This window comes from Rhinolophus sinicus, linkage group LG04, assembly GCF_036562045.2.
Source record: "Rhinolophus sinicus isolate RSC01 linkage group LG04, ASM3656204v1, whole genome shotgun sequence".
NCBI lineage: Eukaryota > Metazoa > Chordata > Mammalia > Chiroptera > Rhinolophidae > Rhinolophus > Rhinolophus sinicus.
Window position 1 is genome coordinate 171,461,779 of NC_133754.1, and position 20,420 is coordinate 171,482,198.

At 53.9% G+C, this 20,420-nt stretch overlaps 1 protein-coding gene across 7 annotated transcripts in view; it reads left to right on the plus strand.

Annotated features, from left to right (window-relative positions):
- The first annotated feature begins 4,233 nt into the window (after positions 1 to 4,233).
- The window catches only part of COL27A1 (collagen type XXVII alpha 1 chain), a 135,696-nt gene continuing 119,509 nt past the window's right edge, over positions 4,234 to 20,420 (plus strand). For 5 of the 7 annotated variants that reach the window (XM_019754573.2, XM_019754578.2, XM_019754577.2 and 2 more), the window contains exons 1-3: positions 5,674 to 6,201; positions 12,308 to 12,378; positions 15,711 to 17,443. In XM_019754573.2, coding sequence (XP_019610132.2) covers positions 6,143 to 6,201; positions 12,308 to 12,378; positions 15,711 to 17,443 — 1,863 coding nt within the window. In that variant the 5' untranslated portion in view covers positions 5,674 to 6,142. Of the gene's footprint in view, positions 4,531 to 5,670; positions 6,202 to 12,307; positions 12,379 to 15,710; positions 17,444 to 20,420 lie in introns of those variants that run through there. The other 2 variants (XM_019754574.2, XR_002139439.2) reach the window with 2 other exon arrangements.

Consider the following 20,420-nt stretch of genomic DNA (forward strand, 5'->3'; position numbering starts at 1 on the left):
CCACTGGGTGGGTCCCAGGACAGAGCCATGTCGTTGAGGAGCTCCAGTTGAGTAGGTGCATGAGACAAATATATAACCTGATGTGAAATGTTATGCTAAGAACCAAGCAGGATGAGGGTTGTGTGTGGTACAGCTGTGAGAATCTGAGGGGGGATCCTGTGAAGAACGACTTTCCAGAAAGAGGTGGTCACAGGCATGAAGGCCTGAAACTCTCCTACGTCATCAACTGCTTTGTCTCAGCGGCAGGAGTGTCTCAGAACTCAACATTAATGGCCTGTTTTGTACAGCCAGTGGTTCCAGACATATCATCAGAGAGACTCTAGTGATCTTAACTTGCCATAGTTCTCACATCTGGAAAACGGGTCTAATTCTTCCAAGGTTGGCTGAATGAATCGAAGAATGAGGAGATAGATTTGACTCTCTATACCACGTTTCCCCAAAATAAGACTGGGTCTTATAGGTAGTTAGACATTAGTGTGGGAGGCCCCAGCTTCTCACCCCAGGCCCTGCACTGACTCAGTGTGACCTTGAGAAAATCATATATCCTGTCTCTGAGCCTCAGTATTCCCACCTGTAAAACAAGGGAATTGGGTCAGATGACTCTAGGGTCTCTTCCAGGCCTGAATTTCTTTTGGTGCCCCCACATTTGGGGTCAGTCATCAGCGCCCTACAAAGTAGACTTTGTATATCTCATGGTCCTCAGCCACCTGGCCCAGCCCTGAGGAAATAAAGCCAGACTGGGGAGTGGAGAGAAAATCTCAGGGAGATGATCTGGGATGCCCAGACAATGGGATCATGTGCCCAGAGGATGGGCTCTCCTGGATAGTGGCCCAGGAGGTTCCCTGGCCTCATCCCTCATTCCTCTGGATGGAATGATTGGAATGATTGTCTATGGGCTCTTGGCAGCTGCCAGGCCAGCGTGACCTGGCTCCACAGGCAGAGCCCAAGCTCTAGGAGACAGGCAAGCCATGATAGCAGCCAGTTGTTATGGCTCCAGCCACCTCCCCTGGAGAGAGGGACCAGACTGGCACGGGTAGGATATCTATAGCACCTAAAATTGGGCCTGCTCCATGGCATGTGCCTAACAAATATGTGTTCATTGGTGAGGGTCATGATATAAGAAAGGAAGCAGGAGGCAGGGGGAGCCAACCTGGTCTAATCTGGCAAACTTTACTCTCCTTCATCTATTCATCCCTCCATTCACTCATTCCATCTTTCACTCAGCATTTATGGAGTGCTTCCTATGTGCCAAGCACTGTACTTCATGCTGGTCCCAGAAAGTCAACATGGCAACTGCTCACAGCAGGGGCCACAGCTTCTATTTGCTTGTGATCGGTGCCCAGTTCAGGGTCTGATGCATGGAGCATCTCCCAATTGGCCAGGAGACCAGGTAATGAGGGCCTCTATTATTAGCATGTATTGTGTGCACATGCGGGGCCCAAATATGAAAGTAAGAGCCGTCCGGGTGTGCCCAGCAGTGCAGGGAGGGCACTGGGGAAGGTTGGGACCAAGACTCAGTCTAAGACTGTAAAGGCTAAGACTGGGATCTAAGTTCTCGTCCCGGTTCTGTAGCACCAATTAAACGAGTCTGACTTGAGGCAGGACTTCCTGACCTGTGTTCTCTGTCTGTCTCCTTATTGGCTTCCTCCAGCAGACCACAGCACTTCGAAAGCAAGAAAGCACAGCCTGGCACACAGAGCGTTCTCAGAAAAATGTGGTGGATAAATCGATGGGGATTGATACCTTGGCCATGTGCAACCCTCTGTTCCGCAGGCTGAGACTTCACTAGTGATTCATTCATAAACGTTTATTGAATACCTACTATGTGTCCACCATTGAAGCTCTTGAGATTAACGGTTTCTCTCAAGGCAGATGTGCCACAGAAAGCAATGGGTCCATGGCTGATCTACTTGGGCAGGAAGTAAACTATGTGGCCCCTGAGTCCCTTCCAAGCCAGGAACTTGTATCCAGAACTGTTCATGCCCAGCCACTGGCACAGTGCCAGGAAACTCCTTGGCAGGAAGATTGAGCGTGAAGAGGCAGCAGAGGCAGGAAACAAGGTCTCTTCCCAAGAATTCTTATCAGTGAGCATATCTTCTCCTTCCAGCTGACCATGAGCTCCTGGAAGGCTGTAAGCCTTGTTTCCCTCCTAACCTAGCAGATCGCAGCTCTTTACTGAGTTAGAGTTATTGGTGAACAACACTCTCATCTTCCCAAGCTCGAAGGGCCCATGCGAATTGTCATGTTTGATGCACCTATTTTACAGATGGAGAGCAAGGCTCTGGAAGGGAACACCATTAATCTTTATGGGCTCTGAGGGCTTTCCCATGACTCTGTTGGGCTGTCATTAATGGAGCACCACTGCAACTCAGATTTGGGAGTGAGAGTTGGAAAGGCCTTGTGCTCAGCCACTGACCTTTGAGGAAATGTATCCCCTTGCCTGGAGATGACTTTGTGGACAGGGACAGGACATCACCCACATGGTGCAGTGGGCAGAATTAGATTGCTTCTCCATTGAGCTCCCCTCACTCCTCCTTCAAAACCTGCCTGAAATCTATTCCCATCCTCCTGGCCTTTTATGTGACTCTTCCACTTGAGCTGTTTTCCTCCATAGCCGCATATGTATCTAACACACCCTTTAGGAGCCAAAGCCACCTCCTCCTAGGAGCCTTCCCGGGTTTCTCTTGCTTTCTCGGTGTGCTTGACAATTCAATTTGTTCGTATCTCTCTGATTGCATCTATCACATTCTCCTTGTGTTATCTTTATGTGATTGCAGGAGGTTCTCTGTGACATGGCCATGTCTGATGTCTCCCATTCAGGCTCTCTTCCCTGCCCCAAGACTGCTGTGCATATCTTCTGTCCACATTACAAATGTGTGAGTGCTCAGAAAGCAGGACGATGTGAAAGTTTCTTTGTCTTCACTCCCATAGTGGCAGACACTCTTCCCCTAGCTTTGTACTGGGGTTTGCATGCTATAGGAGTTGAAAGAAATTCATTTAAATTATTAATGGTTTGAGTCTCTATTGTTGTCCCAGCCTCCACGCTGGTTGTGGGAACACAGAGATCTGACAATGACAACACCATGTGACGTGTGCTACAATATGGGTGTGGGCAGAGCTTTGAACTGCACCTAGAAGGGCAGAGAGGATGTGATCAGGCAGAAAACAGGATTGGGGGAGAGGGAGAACCCTGGCAGAAACAGCACAGACAAGGCCTTGAAGTATCCCAGCTTGTCGAGCCTGGGTCCAAGCACCAGAGAGAGTGGAGCCCAGAGGCAGGACATGAAGCTGGGCAGACTGGCGAGGATCTGCTCAGAACCTCTTAAAAGTCAAGATTGGGATCTTCATGCTCAGCTGCAGACGACAGGAGTCAGACTACGGGAGTTCACATCTCACCTCCACCACTTGCCAGTTAGTGATCTCAGCAAAGTTACTTAACCTTTCAGACTCTGGGCTTTCTCATCTGTAAATGGAGATAACAAGCCTCCCATCAACGGTGACACTTAGCACAGTGCTTACCTGGGCACTCTGAGGTTGGTGAGAATGCAAAATACTAGGGGACCCCCAAACACCACCATATGCAAAGGAGTTTTATATTTAAGGGGGTGCCACAAAACCCCTAACTAATCAAGATATATAATATTTTAATGCAATACTCTAAAAATGTCAAAATTAATGCAGAAAAGAAATCCACGATGAACAAAAAATGTAAATAACGACAGGATCCGCCTAGCACAAAGCATGCAGCTCAAAAAATGTCAACTATGATTGGACTGGGAGTTCTCAACTTTCCAGAACCACTGGCTTCTGAAAACCTGCGGAAAACCCATGGCCCCTCACCCAGAAGAGTGCTCAAACACGTACAATTTGTGAAGTTTTGAGGTGTTCCTGCACTCCCTTATCCACGTGGAGGTTGAGAACTCTGGTTCAAGGCGGGGGTGCAGAGGTGGGGGTGGTTCCTCATACCATCCAGCAGCCTGTGGGTTCCCCAGCACCACGCTGGGCCTCCCTCCTGGCAGCTCTGGGTGTTCTGCCCCCTGCAGGAAGCAGAGCACAGCTATGCGGCTTCTTGTTTTTTTTTTTTTTTTTCCTTGCTTGGCTCCCCCCCTTCAGCTTGGGACCTTTCCTAAAGTTTGCTGAAACCAGACACCTTGCTCCACTGAGCCCGCGTGCAGCCACTGTTTAAAAGGCCGCCTTCAGCGCCCCCTCCCCGCCCCTAGCGGAGACTTCAAAAGGCCCGGCGGGCGCCGCGGCCCCAGCACCTATGAGCCGCCCCCCGCACCCGGAGCCCGTGCCGGAGTCAGAGGACGCAGAGCGGCCGAAGTTCGAGCGCAGGCGGACCCGGCCCGCGGCGCAGCCCCGCGCGCTCATGCCCCTCCCGGTGCCATTGCGCTCTGAGCGCCCGCGCCCAGTTTAGGGAAGGGGACCTAGTACCCCCGCGCCCGCGCTCGGGCTGCGGGACCCATGAATACAAATGCCGTTAGGAGCCCGAGGAAGGACCGACCGTCCAGCCTCGCACCTAGGGACCCAGTAAGTGCCCCGGGGCTCCTGGAGCACTGGGGGTACCGGTGTGTGTGCATAAAGGTGTGTGTGTATGGGGAGGGGGTACACATGTGGGGAGTGAGAACGGTTTGTGCTTGCGTACTAGCGAAGAACTGTAAGTGGGGGGGGTGCGTGTGTGCACTTGGGGGTGTGTACATGGGGTGTATGTGCACGTGAAGGTGTGTTCATGAGAGGTGAGCGCAGGGGTGTGTACGTTGGGGGGAATCTGGCTAGGCTAGACTAGTGTGCATTTGTGAGCGTGTAAGCACTAGTGTGCATGTGTCTTCGTGTGTGGCGTCCAGAGCGCAACTGAGTCCAGACACCCCGGAGTGTGTTTGTATGAGTTTAGGAGGAGTGAGTGGCTGGGCTTGCATGTGAATGAGTGGGAGCGTGTGTCTGAGTTTGGGGTATATGTGGTCGTGTGTGGGAGTATGTGTGTGCACCAGTGAACAGGTCCTGGAGGTGGCGGCTGAGGCGGAGGGGGCTTCTAGTGCCAGGGCTCCAACTGGGGTGTGGGTGTGCTAATTTGCCAGTGTTTGCTGCTGGATCAAAGTGTGCAGTTCTGTGCTCCAGTGTGGGATCTCAGGGAGGCTCTTTGGTGGACTCTTGCGGGGGTGAGGATGGTGGTTAAGCTCCCATTTCTTATCGAATGGAGAGGGAAGAATGAGGAGGGCGAAAACATTTAACAAGCCCACCCACTACGGTAGGTGCCCAGGAATCTGTTATCCTGGGCTCTCTGAATCTGAGAGGAAAATACGTGTGTGTGTGTGTGTGTGTGTGGTAAGACATTAGTTGTCGTTGTCATGGGAGTCTGGACACTGAGTCTTGGTCCCAGATCTGTCCCTGGAACTCAGAGTTCCTTGCAGCTGTAGTATCTGTCCCCTTTCTCCCTCTATCTCTGCCTCCCAACTCGGGGACCTCGCAAGCCAGAAGTCCCGAATCACTGAACTGGGATCATCCCGCCCCGCAGCAGTGGCCAACTCGTTCCTCTCCGTATATCTCAGTTTCCCCATCTTTACACAGGGGTGGGGGGATGTCTCGGCTGGGCCGTCCTGGACCGGCTGAAGGTGTGTCCCCGGCTGCAGCCGGCAGGGGGCAGCAGGGGGCAGCAGAGGGCGGCCCAGTGCGGGGAGGAGAGAAGGTGGAGAGCCACCGCGGGCCGAGTCTTTAAATCGCCTTCATTTCCCCCAAATCCTTCCTTTTCCTCTCCTCCCCCAGGCCAGCGGGGAGGCAGCTTCCACCGCCTTCTGCGCGCCCTCGCCCGGCCTTGCTCTGTCTCCGGGGACCGCCAGCAGCCCGCCTCCAAAAGTTTGATCATCTCTCTTTTTTTCCTGCTTCTTTTCGGTGGAAGCAGAAAAAGAGCGAGGCAGGGGCAAGCGCAGCGCCGGTGCTCCTGGGACCATGGGCCTGGCACGGGCGCCCGCAGGGTCCGGGCCGCGCTGCCTGGCTGCTGGGGCGCCCCTGGGCGCGGGGCTGCGCTGGGGGTGCGGGGACCGCGCGCTCTGAGCCGGCCTGGCGCGGTGGGGCGGGGGGCTGGCGTCCCCATGGGGCGCGCCCACACTTGCCCCCCGGGCTCGGGAGCATGAAGTAGGGGCCCGCCATGGGAGTGGGATCAGCGCAGGGGGCCCGAGGCACAACGGCGGCAGCGGCGCGCGGGGGGTGAGTACGAGCGAGGGGATGCCCCCTCCCCAGCTTCCTGCTGCTACAGCCTCCGGGAGGGCTGGGGTTCCCCGCCGCGCGGTATGCTTCCAGCGGAACGTCAGCTTCCTGCCCTGTCCTGTGCCCCTGGGAGGCCGGTCGCCAAGGGTTAACGTAGACTGCGCCCCCGACCCAGCCGGGTTGGCGAACACTGCTCGCCCTGCCCCGCCTGGCCCTGCCTGGCCCTGCCTCGCCTGGCCAGGCAGCCCGATGGCGCTGAGGCGGGAGCTGAGCTGGGAAGGGTCCGTGCAGAGCCAGGCTGGGGTCAGGGTTGGGGGTGAGTGGTGGCTCCTGGAGCAGCCCGCAGCAGGGCGGAGGGGGGCTTTTGGATACTTGGAAGAGGAGGGGTCTCTATTCCTGGCTGTCTCCATGTGTTCCGGTGTCGGTGTCCACAGGTCCCGAGCCTGTAGGTCTCCGTTTCTGGCTGTTCTTATGAAACTGTCCCCAAGTTTCTAGGTCTCCAGGTCTTGGCTTCTGCTCCTAAGTGTCTTGCACGTCTTTGGTTTCTGGAAATCTTCGCGTGTGTGTCAGTCTGTTTGGGTCTGTGTGTCTCAGTGTTTCCCTGCTTGTCTGGCGTGGAGGGGTAGGGTCTCAGTTCCTTTCTCTTTCCCGCGTGTAAAAGAAAAAGTGAGAGCCAGCATGTCACAGCAGAAAGGGCCCTGGGAGGTCACCCAGTGGAACCCCTCATTGTACATACAGATGCAGAGACTCGGCCAGAGAGGGGCAGGGAATTCCAAGGAGGGGCTTAGGCAGAACTGGGACCCAGAGCCTCTGAGTCCCAGCCTGTGGAGTAGAGGTTGTAAGAGACTGATGGCTTGCAAGATCCAGTCACTGTGTGTGGGTGTGTGTAGGAGGGAATGAAGACGGGAGCAGCCCCTGGGGCCTATGGACTGTGGGCTCATGCTCACTGCCCAGGGAAGCACAGAACTTGCTGGCTTTCCATCTTGCCCCCAAGACCGGAGGACACTCCCAAGAGGCTGGTCTAGGCTGTAGCTCCACCCCACCCACCATGCCCTGCCTCTCAGAGCTGGAATGGGGGATGATACCCCCTCCTTCTTTCTCATGTCTTGGAAAAAGCTGACTGGCTGAGTCCCCCACCCCCCACCACAACACACACACACACACACACACACACACACACACACACGGCACCAGTAAGCACATTGCTGACTCATTTTCTCCAGAAGACCCTGTGCCAGGGCAGATGCCAGCAGTTGGGTAGAAAAGTAGTGCCAGGCGAGCACCCCAGAGTGGGGCCTGAGTTTTGGACAAATGGGCAGTCATGCTGCTTCGAGGCTCAGCCTCTGCCTTCTCCTGTCTCACTGCCTCCCTCACCATGGCAGGGCCCCAGGTCCTGTGCCCTCTGACCCCTGCATGTCGTCTAGCTTTGCCCTTCCACACCTCTCCACAGACCACTAAAGTGCCATATCAGTTGGTGGTGGAGGACTCACACCAGGGGCAGGCAGGTTGCAGGGCAGAGAGAGCCCTTCCATCAGACGGTGTGAATCCTGATTCTGCCCTGTGAGCTTGGACAAGCCACTTGCTTCTTTGCTTCTCGTTCTGCTCATCCACAATATGGGCATCTTCATTCCCAGCTAGCAGGGTTTTGTGAGGGTTAATGGGACGGTGCTTGTAAGGGGCTTAGAACAGTGCCTGGCTTGTAGTAAGTGCTCAATAAACGGCAGCTGTTATTTGTATTATTATTCACTTCATCTTGAATGGATGTGTGAGTCAACTGGAAAATTCTGGGCTGCATCCTGTCCAGACAGATGACCTGTTTGTGTTCCCGTGGAAGAGGTGTAAGGTGTGAAGAAAGGAGCCTGGGTGTGACCGTCTGGCCACATGGGGCCTGGCTAGTCCATGGAGGCAGGTGGGAGAGGTCCACCCCTCTTTGCTGTTCTGTGTCTTTTGGGCGGCTTCCTTCCCAGCTTACCCCAGGGGTGCACAGCCACGCCTGGAGTCCTGTGAGTCCTTTTCCTTGTGTTTCAGCACCCTGGGTCTCAGCTCTGAGCTCTCAGTGTGTGTTCAAGCTGGTATGGGTCTCCAAAATTCTGTGTGTTCCCAGGTAACAAGGATGAAGGAAAAACCATGTAAACCAACTATGGGTTCTGGCAACCTAGTGGTCCAGGAGTAGCCACACTTGGTATACTGGCAGAGAGCCTTTCTCAGGAAAGGAACGCCTGGGTTCCCTTCCTGGAGGGCTGTGTGGCCAGGCTGTGTTTCCAAGGTCAGACGCCTAATGCATGGCTCTGGTTTCGGCTGCCTCCTGCCCTCTCTGGCCTCTGTGCTCTGGTCTTCCCGACATTCTGGAGCCCTGGGTTCACTGAGCCAAGGCCCACGAGTCAGTGGTGAAAACAGAAGTCTGGAAGAACAAAGCCGTGAGCCAGAGCAGGCACTAAACATTATTAGCAGTAGCCTAAACAGGATTGGAACGGGAGCAAAAGGATCGGCAGGGCCTCCTTCTGGGAGCCAATTTTCCAGGCCTGGAGCTCACTGAGATGGCTTGTCGGCTCCCCAGGCTGCATCTCTGTTCCTGTTGGTGAAGGCTGGGACTCTGGTCTCAGGCAAGTAGGAAGTCCCTGTAAGTCTCCAGTTTCTTCTCCATGGGAGGCAAGTCAAGTGAAAAGGACTGTCTGTTAAGTAGTGAAGTCAGATGTGGGTCACTGACATGCTGTGTCACTTCTTCTCTCTAAGCCTTAGTTGCCCATCCCTACAATAAGGGGACATCTGGCCTCTAGCTGAACCCAAAGGGCTTTCTCCCACTTTATAACGCCATACTATAGTTTGGAAGTTTATGGGTCAAGTACACACAGAATCTAGGTCTTAGGCTGTCAGTGGCATTTTTTGAGGTGAATGAATGGGGGACAAATACTTTTGTAACAGGCCTTCAGGGCTGAAATTCTTAAGTTAGAAACCATGGTGTTAGGAAGCTTAATTGAAGAGGAGATTCTGATCCCATCCCCACTCCGAGTCTTCTTTCTCCTGAACTTTGGGATTAAAAATATTTTCCCCCTAAGTTACCCTCTTATTCTCTACAAAGTAGTCACCTTGGCATAACCACAAGCAAGAAAAATTGAGAATGACATGTGGGGTTCTTGTGCCTTCTTCACTCCACCTGACCTGTCCTTAGCAGCTTGGGAAGCATTCTAATAAGGGTAGATGTAACATAACACAGTGAGACTCAAGGAGTGAGGGCTGGTGTCTGGAAAGGGCTGGGAAGAGAAGTGAACAGAAACTAGTGAGGTTGCTGGAACACTGGAAAGTGAGGAGCAGTTTCTTCTGAGGGGACGTTCTCAGGAACAACAAGTTCCCTCCCTGGTCCTCTAAGTTCAGGATTGCTGAATGACAGAAAGTGCAGTCAACTTCTTTATTGCAGGACTTCTCAGAGCCTTTGGTCTGCAGCTGTGTTTTAGGAACTGCCACGGCTGAGAAGCAGGAGACAGTTCTTCCCCAATATATCTGGCCACAGTTTCCTGTAGTGTCAACCTGGTGAATGTGGGAAATAGTACTGAAGAAATTGGGACCTCAGAGCCTACCAAGGTGACTTTGAAGAAAGAAGTACTTGCCCTCCCTAAGCCTCAGTTTTTGTCAAGTCAAACAAAGCTGCCTGTTATTTCTTTTCAGAGCTGATGAGGCTGCCATTTGCTTCTAGTGGGCAGGTCATGTCGGAAGGTCAGCCTGTGCTTTTCTCTCCAGGTAACCCCAGGGCAGCTAGGCATTCTGACCTTTAGTCATTGCTGGTGCTGAGCTGGAGGTGAGGCCCATGGAGGCAGGGAGGACTGGCCCCGTGCAAAAGGCATTTTCACAGCCGTGGCAGCAGGTTTGGAGAGGATGAGGAGGGACCAAGGATTATCCAGGAGCAACCCTGGAAAAAAATCAGAGGTAGGGAAGGCCTGCTGGAGTTAAGGCTTTGGGAAGACACTTTTTAAAGTCCTACAATACCAGGTAACACTCATCCCTTCTACAAAACACATTAAACATTCACTACATGCCTGCCAGGTGCTGGGAACATAGAGTGAACAAGACAGATGTGGTCCCTTCAGGGACTTGGACTAGAAAGGGAAACAAGAAAATAGACAGTGGCCACATACAAGAAACCTGCTGCAGTGAGCTATGTGCAGTGGGCTATGGGGGGTGACACCCGAGCTGAAACTGACCAGGCTAAAGAGCGGTGTCTAGCTAATAGGAGCAGCATGTGCCAAGGCCCAGAGGCTGGAGAAAGCTGTCAAGGATTCACCATCAGCATCTGAGCCTCGTTTCAGCTAGTTTGCCTTTATGTTCTAAGTAACTGAAGACCCAACGTAATATTAGCTTAAATAGTGAGGGGAGTTATTACCTCCCATATCAAGAGGTCCAAAGGAAATGCAGTCATAGGGTTGGCTAATTCCGTATCTCAAGTGTTATCTAACACCCATGAGTCTTTCATTCTGCCATCCTCACATGCTCATGGGGCTTATTACCTCATGTTGCACAAAATGGCTGTGCACCCTCACTCAACAACAGGAAAAGGCTGGAAGAAAACCTTCTCTCTGTCCCTTTGAAACACTGTCCCAGGGGCCCTGACAGGCATCCCTCACATCTCATTGGCCACATTTGGGTCACATATGAATGCCCAAAGCCGTCACTGGCATGGCAGGTGAAATTCCCAGGATTGGCTTAGACTTATCCAGATTCATCCAATTTCCTCTGAAGTTCATGTCTCCTTGAACAAGCAGAAAGGGAGAACGGCTGTGGGGAGATAACCACCAGCGTCTTCCCCAGTGTCCAGCTCAGGATGACTATTGATCCTAATTGCAATTACACTGCTATTCAATCAGTGGGTTTGAGCTTGTTTTCCATTTTCCAAGTCACCCACGGATCTGAGAAGAACCTGGGGCTCCAGACATCAACCCCAGCAGACGGGTTTCCCGGATTATGTGATTCCTCCAAAACACTCCATCCTCGCTTTCCTCTTGGAGGTGCATCCTGGGCCTTTGTGTCCCAGCCTTAGCCCTCCCCACCTGCCCGTCACAGGTCTCTCTGACTGCATCCTGGCCAGCCATCTCTGGCCACGTGCCGCCCTCCCCTTTGCCTGCTCGAGGATCAGATGCCCCAGATGGCTTCAGGTGTCACCAGTGGCTGCTCCCACAGGAAGGTGAAATTGGATCACTGCCTCTGCCCATGTTGGCAGGAGCCTCTGAGCAGAGCATTAACTCTTCCGGTCCCCAGAATGTAGGGGCAGCAGGAACAGTCGAAGGAGCACTTGTGTGGCTGGCAGCAGGCCAAGCCCTTGACATGCATGAGCTCATTTAATCTCCACGCCTCGTCTGCAAGATAGGGAGTGTCAGCCATGTTGCAGAGGAGGAGACAGGCTCAGGGAGGCTGAGTGACTCACCCAGGTTCACACAGGTGGTAAGCAATGGGGCCAGGGTTACACCTGAGTCTGCCTGACTCCGCATCATCTCTCTTCGCTCCCATTTTCCATCAGCATAAAGCCAGCTAGGCAGCTTCCTTAGCATGCATTGGTCCTGGTTAAGTGGTCTTCTCTCCCTGCCTCGGGCCTGGAGAGTGAGTTTTCATCTATCTCTCCTGCCTTTTGAGGACATCTGTCATCCAAGCAAACCAGACTGGTCTTCCCACAGACCATTCAGCCCTGACTCTGCCACCCATTGGGCCTCAAGATCATGAGGCCATAGTACAGATGGAGAGATTGAGGCCCAGAGAGCAGCGGGGGCTGGTCCCTGTTTGCCCAGTGAGTTGACAGCAGATTTTGAGCTAGATGCTGAGTCTCCCAACGCAGGGCTTCCTGCCCACTGTGTCCTGCCCTGTGACCTTAGTTTATCATTCTGTATAAAGTGAGGTTGCATTTGTACCATATAAGCAGCTCCTGCCCTAAGAGGTTGTGCCTGGAGACCCAGGAGCATGGACTGTTCCGATGGGGTCCTAGAGCCCATGCCTTGCCTCCCACCTCCCATGGGCAAGACTGGGATGGGACTGGGGCTGGGTGATCCACTCCCAACTCCCCAGCCGGATCTGGGCCAAGGGGTGGAAGATGATGCCGCCTTTGCTTGTGTCTCCTGGTCTCTAGGGGGTTTCTCTTCACCTGGATCTTGGTCTCATTTGCCTGTTACCTGGCCTCCACCCAAGGAGCTCCTGAAGGTAATTCTTTCTTCTCTTTGTCCAGGGGGAGACAAGGCAGGACAGAAGGGATCTGAGAGGGCAGGGGTAGAGACATCCATGCCCCTATTTGGAACTCAATGCCTTGGTTTTCTCATCAGTAGAATGGAGCCAGTCATTGGCAAATTCTCCCTAGGCTTGAAACAATCATGTTTGATGTTTTGTAAGAGGTAGCAAGGGTTCAGTATAGAAATGTGGAAGGGGGATGCTTTCATTCCTCTCCAGGGCACAATGTGAGTAAGTCACTTTGGGCCAATAAGCCTCAGTCCTCTCTATTTTTCCTGGGACAACTGTGAGAGGAGGCATGGAGGCTGCAACTCTCAGTGCCCAAGCCTGTGACCTGCCCTCCTCTTCCTGTGAGATCCTGCTTTTCCCTACTGTCCCTGAGGAGCTGTCCAGGGGGCCAGGGCAGCGGTGGACTGGCTACACAGCTGCCCCTTGAAACTGAAACCTCTCCCACATCTGTTTGTCAAGCAGCCACAACGCCTCTTAAAATAGCCACCCCTCCCCCTTCTCCACACCCTCTGCTGTGTGCCGGGTAGACAGGGTAGGCAGCGGGGGCACTCCCAGAACCCCTGTGGCTTGACCCAGGGGCTAGGCAGGGTTTGGGCCCCTGGGAGGGGAGGGCCGTGCCCGGAAGAGACTCCTGCTGCCTGGCAACATTTTGTGCAAATGTCATATTTTCCGAGCTTGCTATTTCCCCCACAAAGTAGGTGAACAGCTGTCCAGAGTCCTGAGTCAGGCACTGGGGGTTGGGAAGAGGCTGGAGATGTGTGGAGCCAGGTTTATGTAATAAAGGGATCTGGCTGTGGCCAGCTGGCTGGGTCCTCGGCATTGCGCTGCATTCACTCCCCTGTCCCCAGTTCCTCATCCCTGACGGGATTCTGGATGTGTCTCCATCCTACGTTCCAACCAGCCTGAGGGGCTCAGAGTAGTATGGTGGCTAAGAACAAAGACCCTGGAGCCAGGCAGTCAGGGTTTACACCCCAGCTGTGACTTTTATTATAAGCTGCATGACCTTGGGCAAGTTATTATAGCTAACTTTTCTGACCCTCATCTAGCTATAAAATGGGGATAATAGACAGTACGTGCTTCATAGATGACTGAGAGAATCAAGCGAGATAATGCATGTAAAGCATTTGGTACATAGTAAGTGCTCAATAAATATTAGGTACTATTGTTAATTAACTTATTTACCTGGAGAGTTTGGGCAAGAACAGGCCATCTCTATCTGCTGTGGGGCCCATAGTGGTCAGAGACTCCCAGAAGCTCAGCAATGACCACCTCTGCCAGCTACAGGTGTTAGAGTTTTGGGGCTTTGCCTCTGAGCTGCCGACACTCTGCAGGGGAGGCCTGGAGATTGGCTGGTGTCAGCTTTGAAACTGTCCTGGAGTGGATGATAAGGGAAACCTCATCGGTTTCACCTGGCCTGGCCAGTTGTCATTTCCCCTGAGCAAGTGCAAGGGGCTGTAAGCTGCAGTATGCAGGGAGAAATGTGTGCCTGCTGGGGGCCTCCTGGGGGCTGCTGAGGTGAGACAACAGATGGCTCCCTGCCCTTACCTCTTCCCTAACAAGTGGTTCCTCTGTTTTAAGTTGTTTGTAGTGAGTAGTACTTTGTGATAATAAAGGGCTTTTACGTGATTAGAGCAAAATACACTACTACTCAGACAATCCTTAAGCAGTGGATTATTTTAGCTTTGGACCTGGGGGCAGACAGAGGTGGGGGAAAGGAGGAATTGGAAGTAAAATGAAGGCCCTTGGGTCCTAGGGAGGAATAAGGGTCTTCAATCCAGGCAACTGAAATAGGAGCATGCTGCAGAGTTCTCAGAACAGCGATAGCACTTTATGGCCTGGTTTCCCTTGTCTTCCTGGCAGGAAAACTGAGGCCCAGGAGTCAGGAAGAGACTTGGGTAGAGGTACCTGGTGCAGGGCATGGGTGAGGAGATGAGGAAGACCACCGTTTCATCTCCCAGCAACCCTGGGATGTAGGCAGTCTTTGTAGCTCCGTTTTACATCAGGGGGAACTGAGGCTCAGAGTGCAGACTCACAGGTGGTCTCGTCTGGCCTTCTGTCTTCAGACCCTGCTATTGAACCGTTATGCTGCTGTGTTGCCAACACCCAGGTTCTCAGGTTCTCCCAGACTGACTGTCTATCCACCTATCTGTTCATCTATCCCTCAGTTGTCAGCTGAGGGCCTACTAAGTGCTACGTGCTGCATTCAGCCCATTGCACATCCCTCACACTGGGTGATGAGGCAGAGAGCGTTCCGCACTCTGGCGCTGGGGTGCTGAGCTCGGTGGGGGGGCCTGACGACTTGACCCAGACCTCAGTTCCGAAGGCAGCCTCTCCTTGCCTGCAAAGATGGAGCTCAGAGCCAGCTTCTGCAGACACTGGCAGCTCAGCTGACCCAAGGAGGTGAAATGGCCCACGAGAGGCAAGGTCAGGATCCCTTTCCATAAACACCCTGGAAACCCTCCTCTTGCTCTGGCTAGCCCCGCAGCTGTAATTACTGGGCGGATATGACCCGGCCAGACCATGGTTCGCCAGAGGACAGAGGTTGCAGGGGTGTCTTGATGACTTCCTCTGCTTTCTCCAAAGCCACAAGGGAGGGGGTAGTCATTGGAAATATCCTTTCCCTTCCATGCAGGTAGAAGCTCCCTGGAGCCTGCTCCTGCCAAACAGAGACCTCGGGGGTGGGAAGGGGACTGGGTAGGTTCCTAAAGGTGGTAAAACCAGTCAGGCCCCCTGGACATCCTCACCAAGCTCCAGTGACACATCATCCATTCTTGTCACCCTACTCCTTCACTTATAGGACTGCTTCCTGGAGGAGATTGAGGCAGAGAGAAGGGGAAACAGGTCACATTGGGCAGCCTGTAATACTCTTAGCACTAGCATTTGGTGATTATCATTATTTTTAGTAGTAATATCTATCATTTGAAAATGCTTATTTTGTGCCAGACACGTTTTTCCAGTGTATTAGCTCATTTAATCCTCACAACAGCCTTCTGTGTTTGACACTACTATTATCCCATTTAATGGATGGGGAAAACCAAGGCACTAAAGTCACAGGGCTAGTACGTGGTGGAGCTGGGATTAGAACTCAGAAAGTCTGGCTCCAGAGTCTGTGTTTTTTACCACTATATGCAAGATCATGCAGCCAGACAGGGGATTGGTTCCAACTCTGTGCTGTCTGCCATAACCATGGGGCAGCGGGTAACAGTGGGTGGATGTCCTCAGCCACCTGTGCTCCTAGAGCGGTCTGGGGCTGCAGCAGGCCCTGACCATGCCCTTTCCCCTCTGCCTTCCCTCTCCAGATGTGGACGTCCTCCAGCGGCTGGGCCTCAGCTGGGCCAAGGCAGCGGGTGGCCGGAGTCCCCCTCCCCCAGGGGTCATTCCGTTCCAGTCGGGCTTCATTGTTACACAGCGGGCCCGGCTCCAGGCCCCCACGACAGCTGTCATCCCTGCTGCCCTGGGCACAGAGCTAGCGCTGGTGCTGAGCCTCTGCTCCCATCGGGTGAACCATGCCTTCCTCTTCGCCGTCCGTAGCCAGAAGCATAAGCTGCAGCTGGGCCTGCAGTTCCTCCCCGGCAAGACAGTCGTCCACCTGGGGCCCCGACGCTCCGTGGCCTTTGACCTTGACGTGCATGACGGGCGTTGGCACCACCTAGCCCTGGAGCTCCGTGGCCGCACAGTCACCCTGGTGACAGCCTGTGGGGAGCGCCGGGTGCCTGTCCCACTGGCTTTCCACAGGGACCCAGTGCTTGACCCTGAGGGCTCCTTCCTCTTGGGAAAGATGAGTCCACATGCAGTTCAGTTTGAAGGTGCTCTGTGCCAGTTCAGTATCTACCCTGTGACGCAGGTCGCTCACAATTACTGTACCCACCTGAGAAAACAGTGTGGACAGGCTGACATGTACCGGCCCCCGCTGGGACCCCCCTTCCTCCGAGACTCTGGCGCACCCTATGCTTTCCAAACCAACTTTGCCCTGTTAGGCCTGGAGAACCTGACCACTGCCATGCCAGCCCTGGGGTCACGGCCATCAGGCAGGGGGCCCAGCGTGACTGTGGTGCCCGCCACACCCACCAAGCCCCTACGGACTAGCACCACAGACTTTCACAAGCATGTCTCAGTGGGGGACCCAGCCCGTACCCCATGGCCACCTGCCAAGCTGTCAGCCAGTGAAGTGTTTCCTCCTGTACCCCCAGCCTCTCCTGCCAGCTCCACTAAACCTGTCCAACCATTACGAAAGAGCACAGCCACCAAAATCCCCAAAAGTCACCCAATCAAGCCTTCAGCCCCTTCTCCTTCAATTACCCCTGTCAAAAGCCCCCGCCCCACCCAGAAGGCAGCTGCACCTTCCTTCACGAAGTTATCCCCACCCACCAAGAAGCCAGTGCTACCCATTTCCCAGCCAGTTCCTGCCAAAGTCACCCGTCCCACAGTGCAGCCCATCCAGAGGAACCTGGTAACGCCCAGACCCCCACCACCCAGTGCCCGACCCCTGCCCATTGCCGCAGGTGCCTCTAAAAAGCCCTTTCCCCCCGTGATCCAGACTGAGGCCAAGATGAGCAGTCATGCCCGTGAGCCGGCCCATGTCCGCTCCAACTTGCATAAACTTCCTCAACTCCCTGTTTTGCCCCCATCACCTGCCCCCAGTCCTGGCTCTACCAGGACTGCTCGGCCACCAGCCACAGCAATGCCTTCCACCCTCACTCCTGCTTCAGTCCCCACCGGAAGCAAGAAACCCACTGGATCAGAAGCCACAAAGAAAGCCAGACCCAAGAATAGCCGCCGGAAGCCTGTCCCCCTCAGACCCGGGAAAGCAGCCAGGGATGTCCCATTCAATGATCCGACAACCAGGCCCAGCCCCAGACAACCCCGGCCAACGCGGCAGACTACCCTGGCCCCTCCAGTGGCCCCAGCACGGTTCCTGTCCTCCAGCCCCTGGCCTACAAGCAGTGGCTATTCATTCTTCCACCTGGTGGGACCCACGCCTTTCCCGCTGCTGATGGGACCTCCGGGGCCCAAGGGAGACTGTGGTTTGCCGGTAAGACTGGGTGAGGGATGCATGTCGCTTGGAGCTCGAGTGGGTGACAGGGGCAGTTAAGTCAAGTGGTTACTCCTGGTCCGGGTGGAGGAAGAGCAGTAACTTAGAGCAGGGAGCCGGTTATAGGCAGAGTCTTGACTTGAACCCAGGTTTCCCACTCCTTCACTTCTGCTGTGTTCATGATTGTACATCCTGCTCTGGATTTGTGGTTTACTGAGCCAAACTCAAGTCTGGTGGCCACCCCCAGGTGAAAAGCACCCTGGGGCTTTGGTTGGCCCAGGCCCCAGGTCATTCTTTGCTAACCCAACTATAAAGGTCAAGTGGCTTACGGAAAAGCATGAATTGACTGGGTCCAGGTCATACAGCCTCTGAAGGGCAGCTCCTGACTCCTAGAGCAGAGTTCCACTGGCCCACCCGATTTCAGACAAAGGCCGCACATGGGTAGTCCTGAATGTGTTTTGTTTGGCACAGGCAGCATTGTTTAAAAGTATTTAATAACTTACTAACATTTTAAAAGTGTCCTTCTGATAAAAGACCTGGTGAATAGCTACTCCTGGAAGGCAGAGAGATGCAGTGGCCTGCAGGCTGTGGCCAGGTCAGGGCTGCCTCTTTAGACAGGACAGGCCTGCTCCTGTCTGTGCCAGTTCCCATATCTCCCACATAGGTCTTCCAGCATGGTCCTTTCCCTGCCTGGATCCCGTAGACATTTGATCTGTGGTCCCTGATAGTGGAGTTTGGGGTGAGGAGGGTCAGGGTGGACCCAAGCAATCAAAGAAAGGAGAAAGAACATTCCACGTGCAGGAGACATTCTCAGGGTCAATGCCTCCAACTTGCCTGAGACTGTCTCCAGGGGCAACGACCTTTCTGCAGCGGAGGCCAATTCCTCCGGGCGGGGAATGATGGGATGGAGTTTCCAGAAAGCTGGGGCCTCTGCTCTGTTCGCTTGCCTTGGCGGTGACCACCGTGTGGTTTCTCCCTTCTGGGCTCTGTGTTTGACGTTAGGCTCCCTCCAATGTGGAGACAGTGGCAGATGCTGGGAATTCCCAGGCCTTACAAACACACTTAATGAGTTTTAATAATCATTAGGAATAATATTTATTCAGCCTGTCTCCAAGGGGACTGAGGGCCTGTTTTTATTAGAACCATATTGTAGAACGTATGGAAATCGTATGCATTGCTTTGCAATTAAGTCAACGTTGTACTCAAGTCCCCGTGTTCTGCAATCGGCAGGGTAGAGAGTTGCGAGCAGAGGAAAGAAGGAGGAACCCTTTATACCCCTCTAGGCTACCCAGCCTGACTCAGGCACCAGGTGCCTGGGGCCCTGATTGCTCAGTTTTCCAAGCTGTGTGGGTGCTGGCTTTGGGGTTGAAAAGGTGCAATGTCCCCTCTGACAGCGGGTGATGAGGTTCACGGTCTCCACTCTGTTGAGTGGAGGAGGCCAACCCTGCCTCTCAAACTGTGCGTGGGGTACAGAGAGGATGGCCATGTCTGAGCCAGCAGAACTGCAGCAGGAACAGTTTTTAGGGTATAGAATTTGCCTTTGGGCCTGGAGGACGCCCAAGCTGCATACTTCCCTCTGCGTTTGGTGACGTGGTTCAGCAGGAGGTGAGGCCTCCTTCCAGATATTCTCCTTGAGCTTCCCTGTGGTCGAAGGTGCTGGAGTCAACCCGTGCAGGGAATGGATGCTTATGCATCATTCAGTTCAACCCTCAGTGGGCAGGTGAAGAGCCTGGAGGCTGTGGCCAGAGAGGGCCAGGACTTGCCCAAGGGGACACAGCACGTAGGAGGCAGAGTTGAATTTTACGCCCCAGCTCCAGACTCCAGCATAGTCCATCCCACTCCTGTGAGTATCCACTCTGAGTCCCTAGGACTCAGAGCCAGGAGGCTGGGGCTTTCAGAGGTATGTCAGTCCCCGTCCTTCGCCTCAAGGAAACAGCTCAGTGTCCAGAATCTTCTGTTTCTATCCCCGTCATGTTTATTGTTACTTCCACGTGTGGCATTTCCTTTTAGGACCTCACAGGAACTGGTTCAGGAGGGGCAGGATGTGTGTATTAATCCCTGCTCTACGGATGAGGGCGCAAGGGTTAGAGGGACAAAAGATTTGGCCAGTGGCATCCAGCATGTTCTTGCAGGGCCTGGGCTGCAACTCTGGGGCCCTGACTTCCAGCAATGTCCATGGCTCTTCCTGCTCCTCCAGCCCGAGGGTTAAGAGGAAAGACGGCAGTCTGCTGGGTGGCATCCCGTCTCCTGCCCTGCGCTCTCCCCTAATCCCAGCCTTCTCCAGCTTAGAATCTAGCCTCACTCGAGTAGGATCCCAGAAGCTTTCAGAAGCTTTGTCCAGTCCTTTGTGTGGCAGGGGCAAACTGGTCATTTATATTTCACCAGATACCAGAAATTATGTAATTGAAGTGGCATCTTTGAGCGGTGACAAGAACTCATGTTTGTTTTGTCCTCTCTTATCTGCCCCCAACCCCCATATACATTCAGAATCTAGTCCCAGCAGAGCTGCAGCCATGCTGCCCAGGGCACAGGACTTAATTCAGGGTAGGGACTGCCGGACCTTGACCCCACCCATTACTAGCTCTGTGGCTCTGACTCACTCAGCGTCAGCCTCAGTTTCTGCACAATGTAAGACAATAGGAGCTCCAGCTCCTGTGAGGAAGCAAGCTGGGTGATCTCCAAGGCTGCCTTGGCGATCTAGCTTGCTGGGTGACATGGGGAATGTTTTTCCTCTCCCTGGGGCTCTGTGACACAGTGTTGGAAGCGCTCCCTCCTTAGAAATGACTATGGGACCTTTCAAAGCCTGAGAGGGGTGCCATGGCTGTGTCTGACTGGTTCTGCATGGTTCTCAAGGGGCATGAGATAGACTGGCAGAGGCTGAGGCAGAGCTCTGGGCCTGAGCCTGCCAGGAGTTGTAGCCACTGAGCAAGGGAGCTCTGTGGGAGCCCCAGGAGCGGGGGGAGCATGGAAAAGCTGA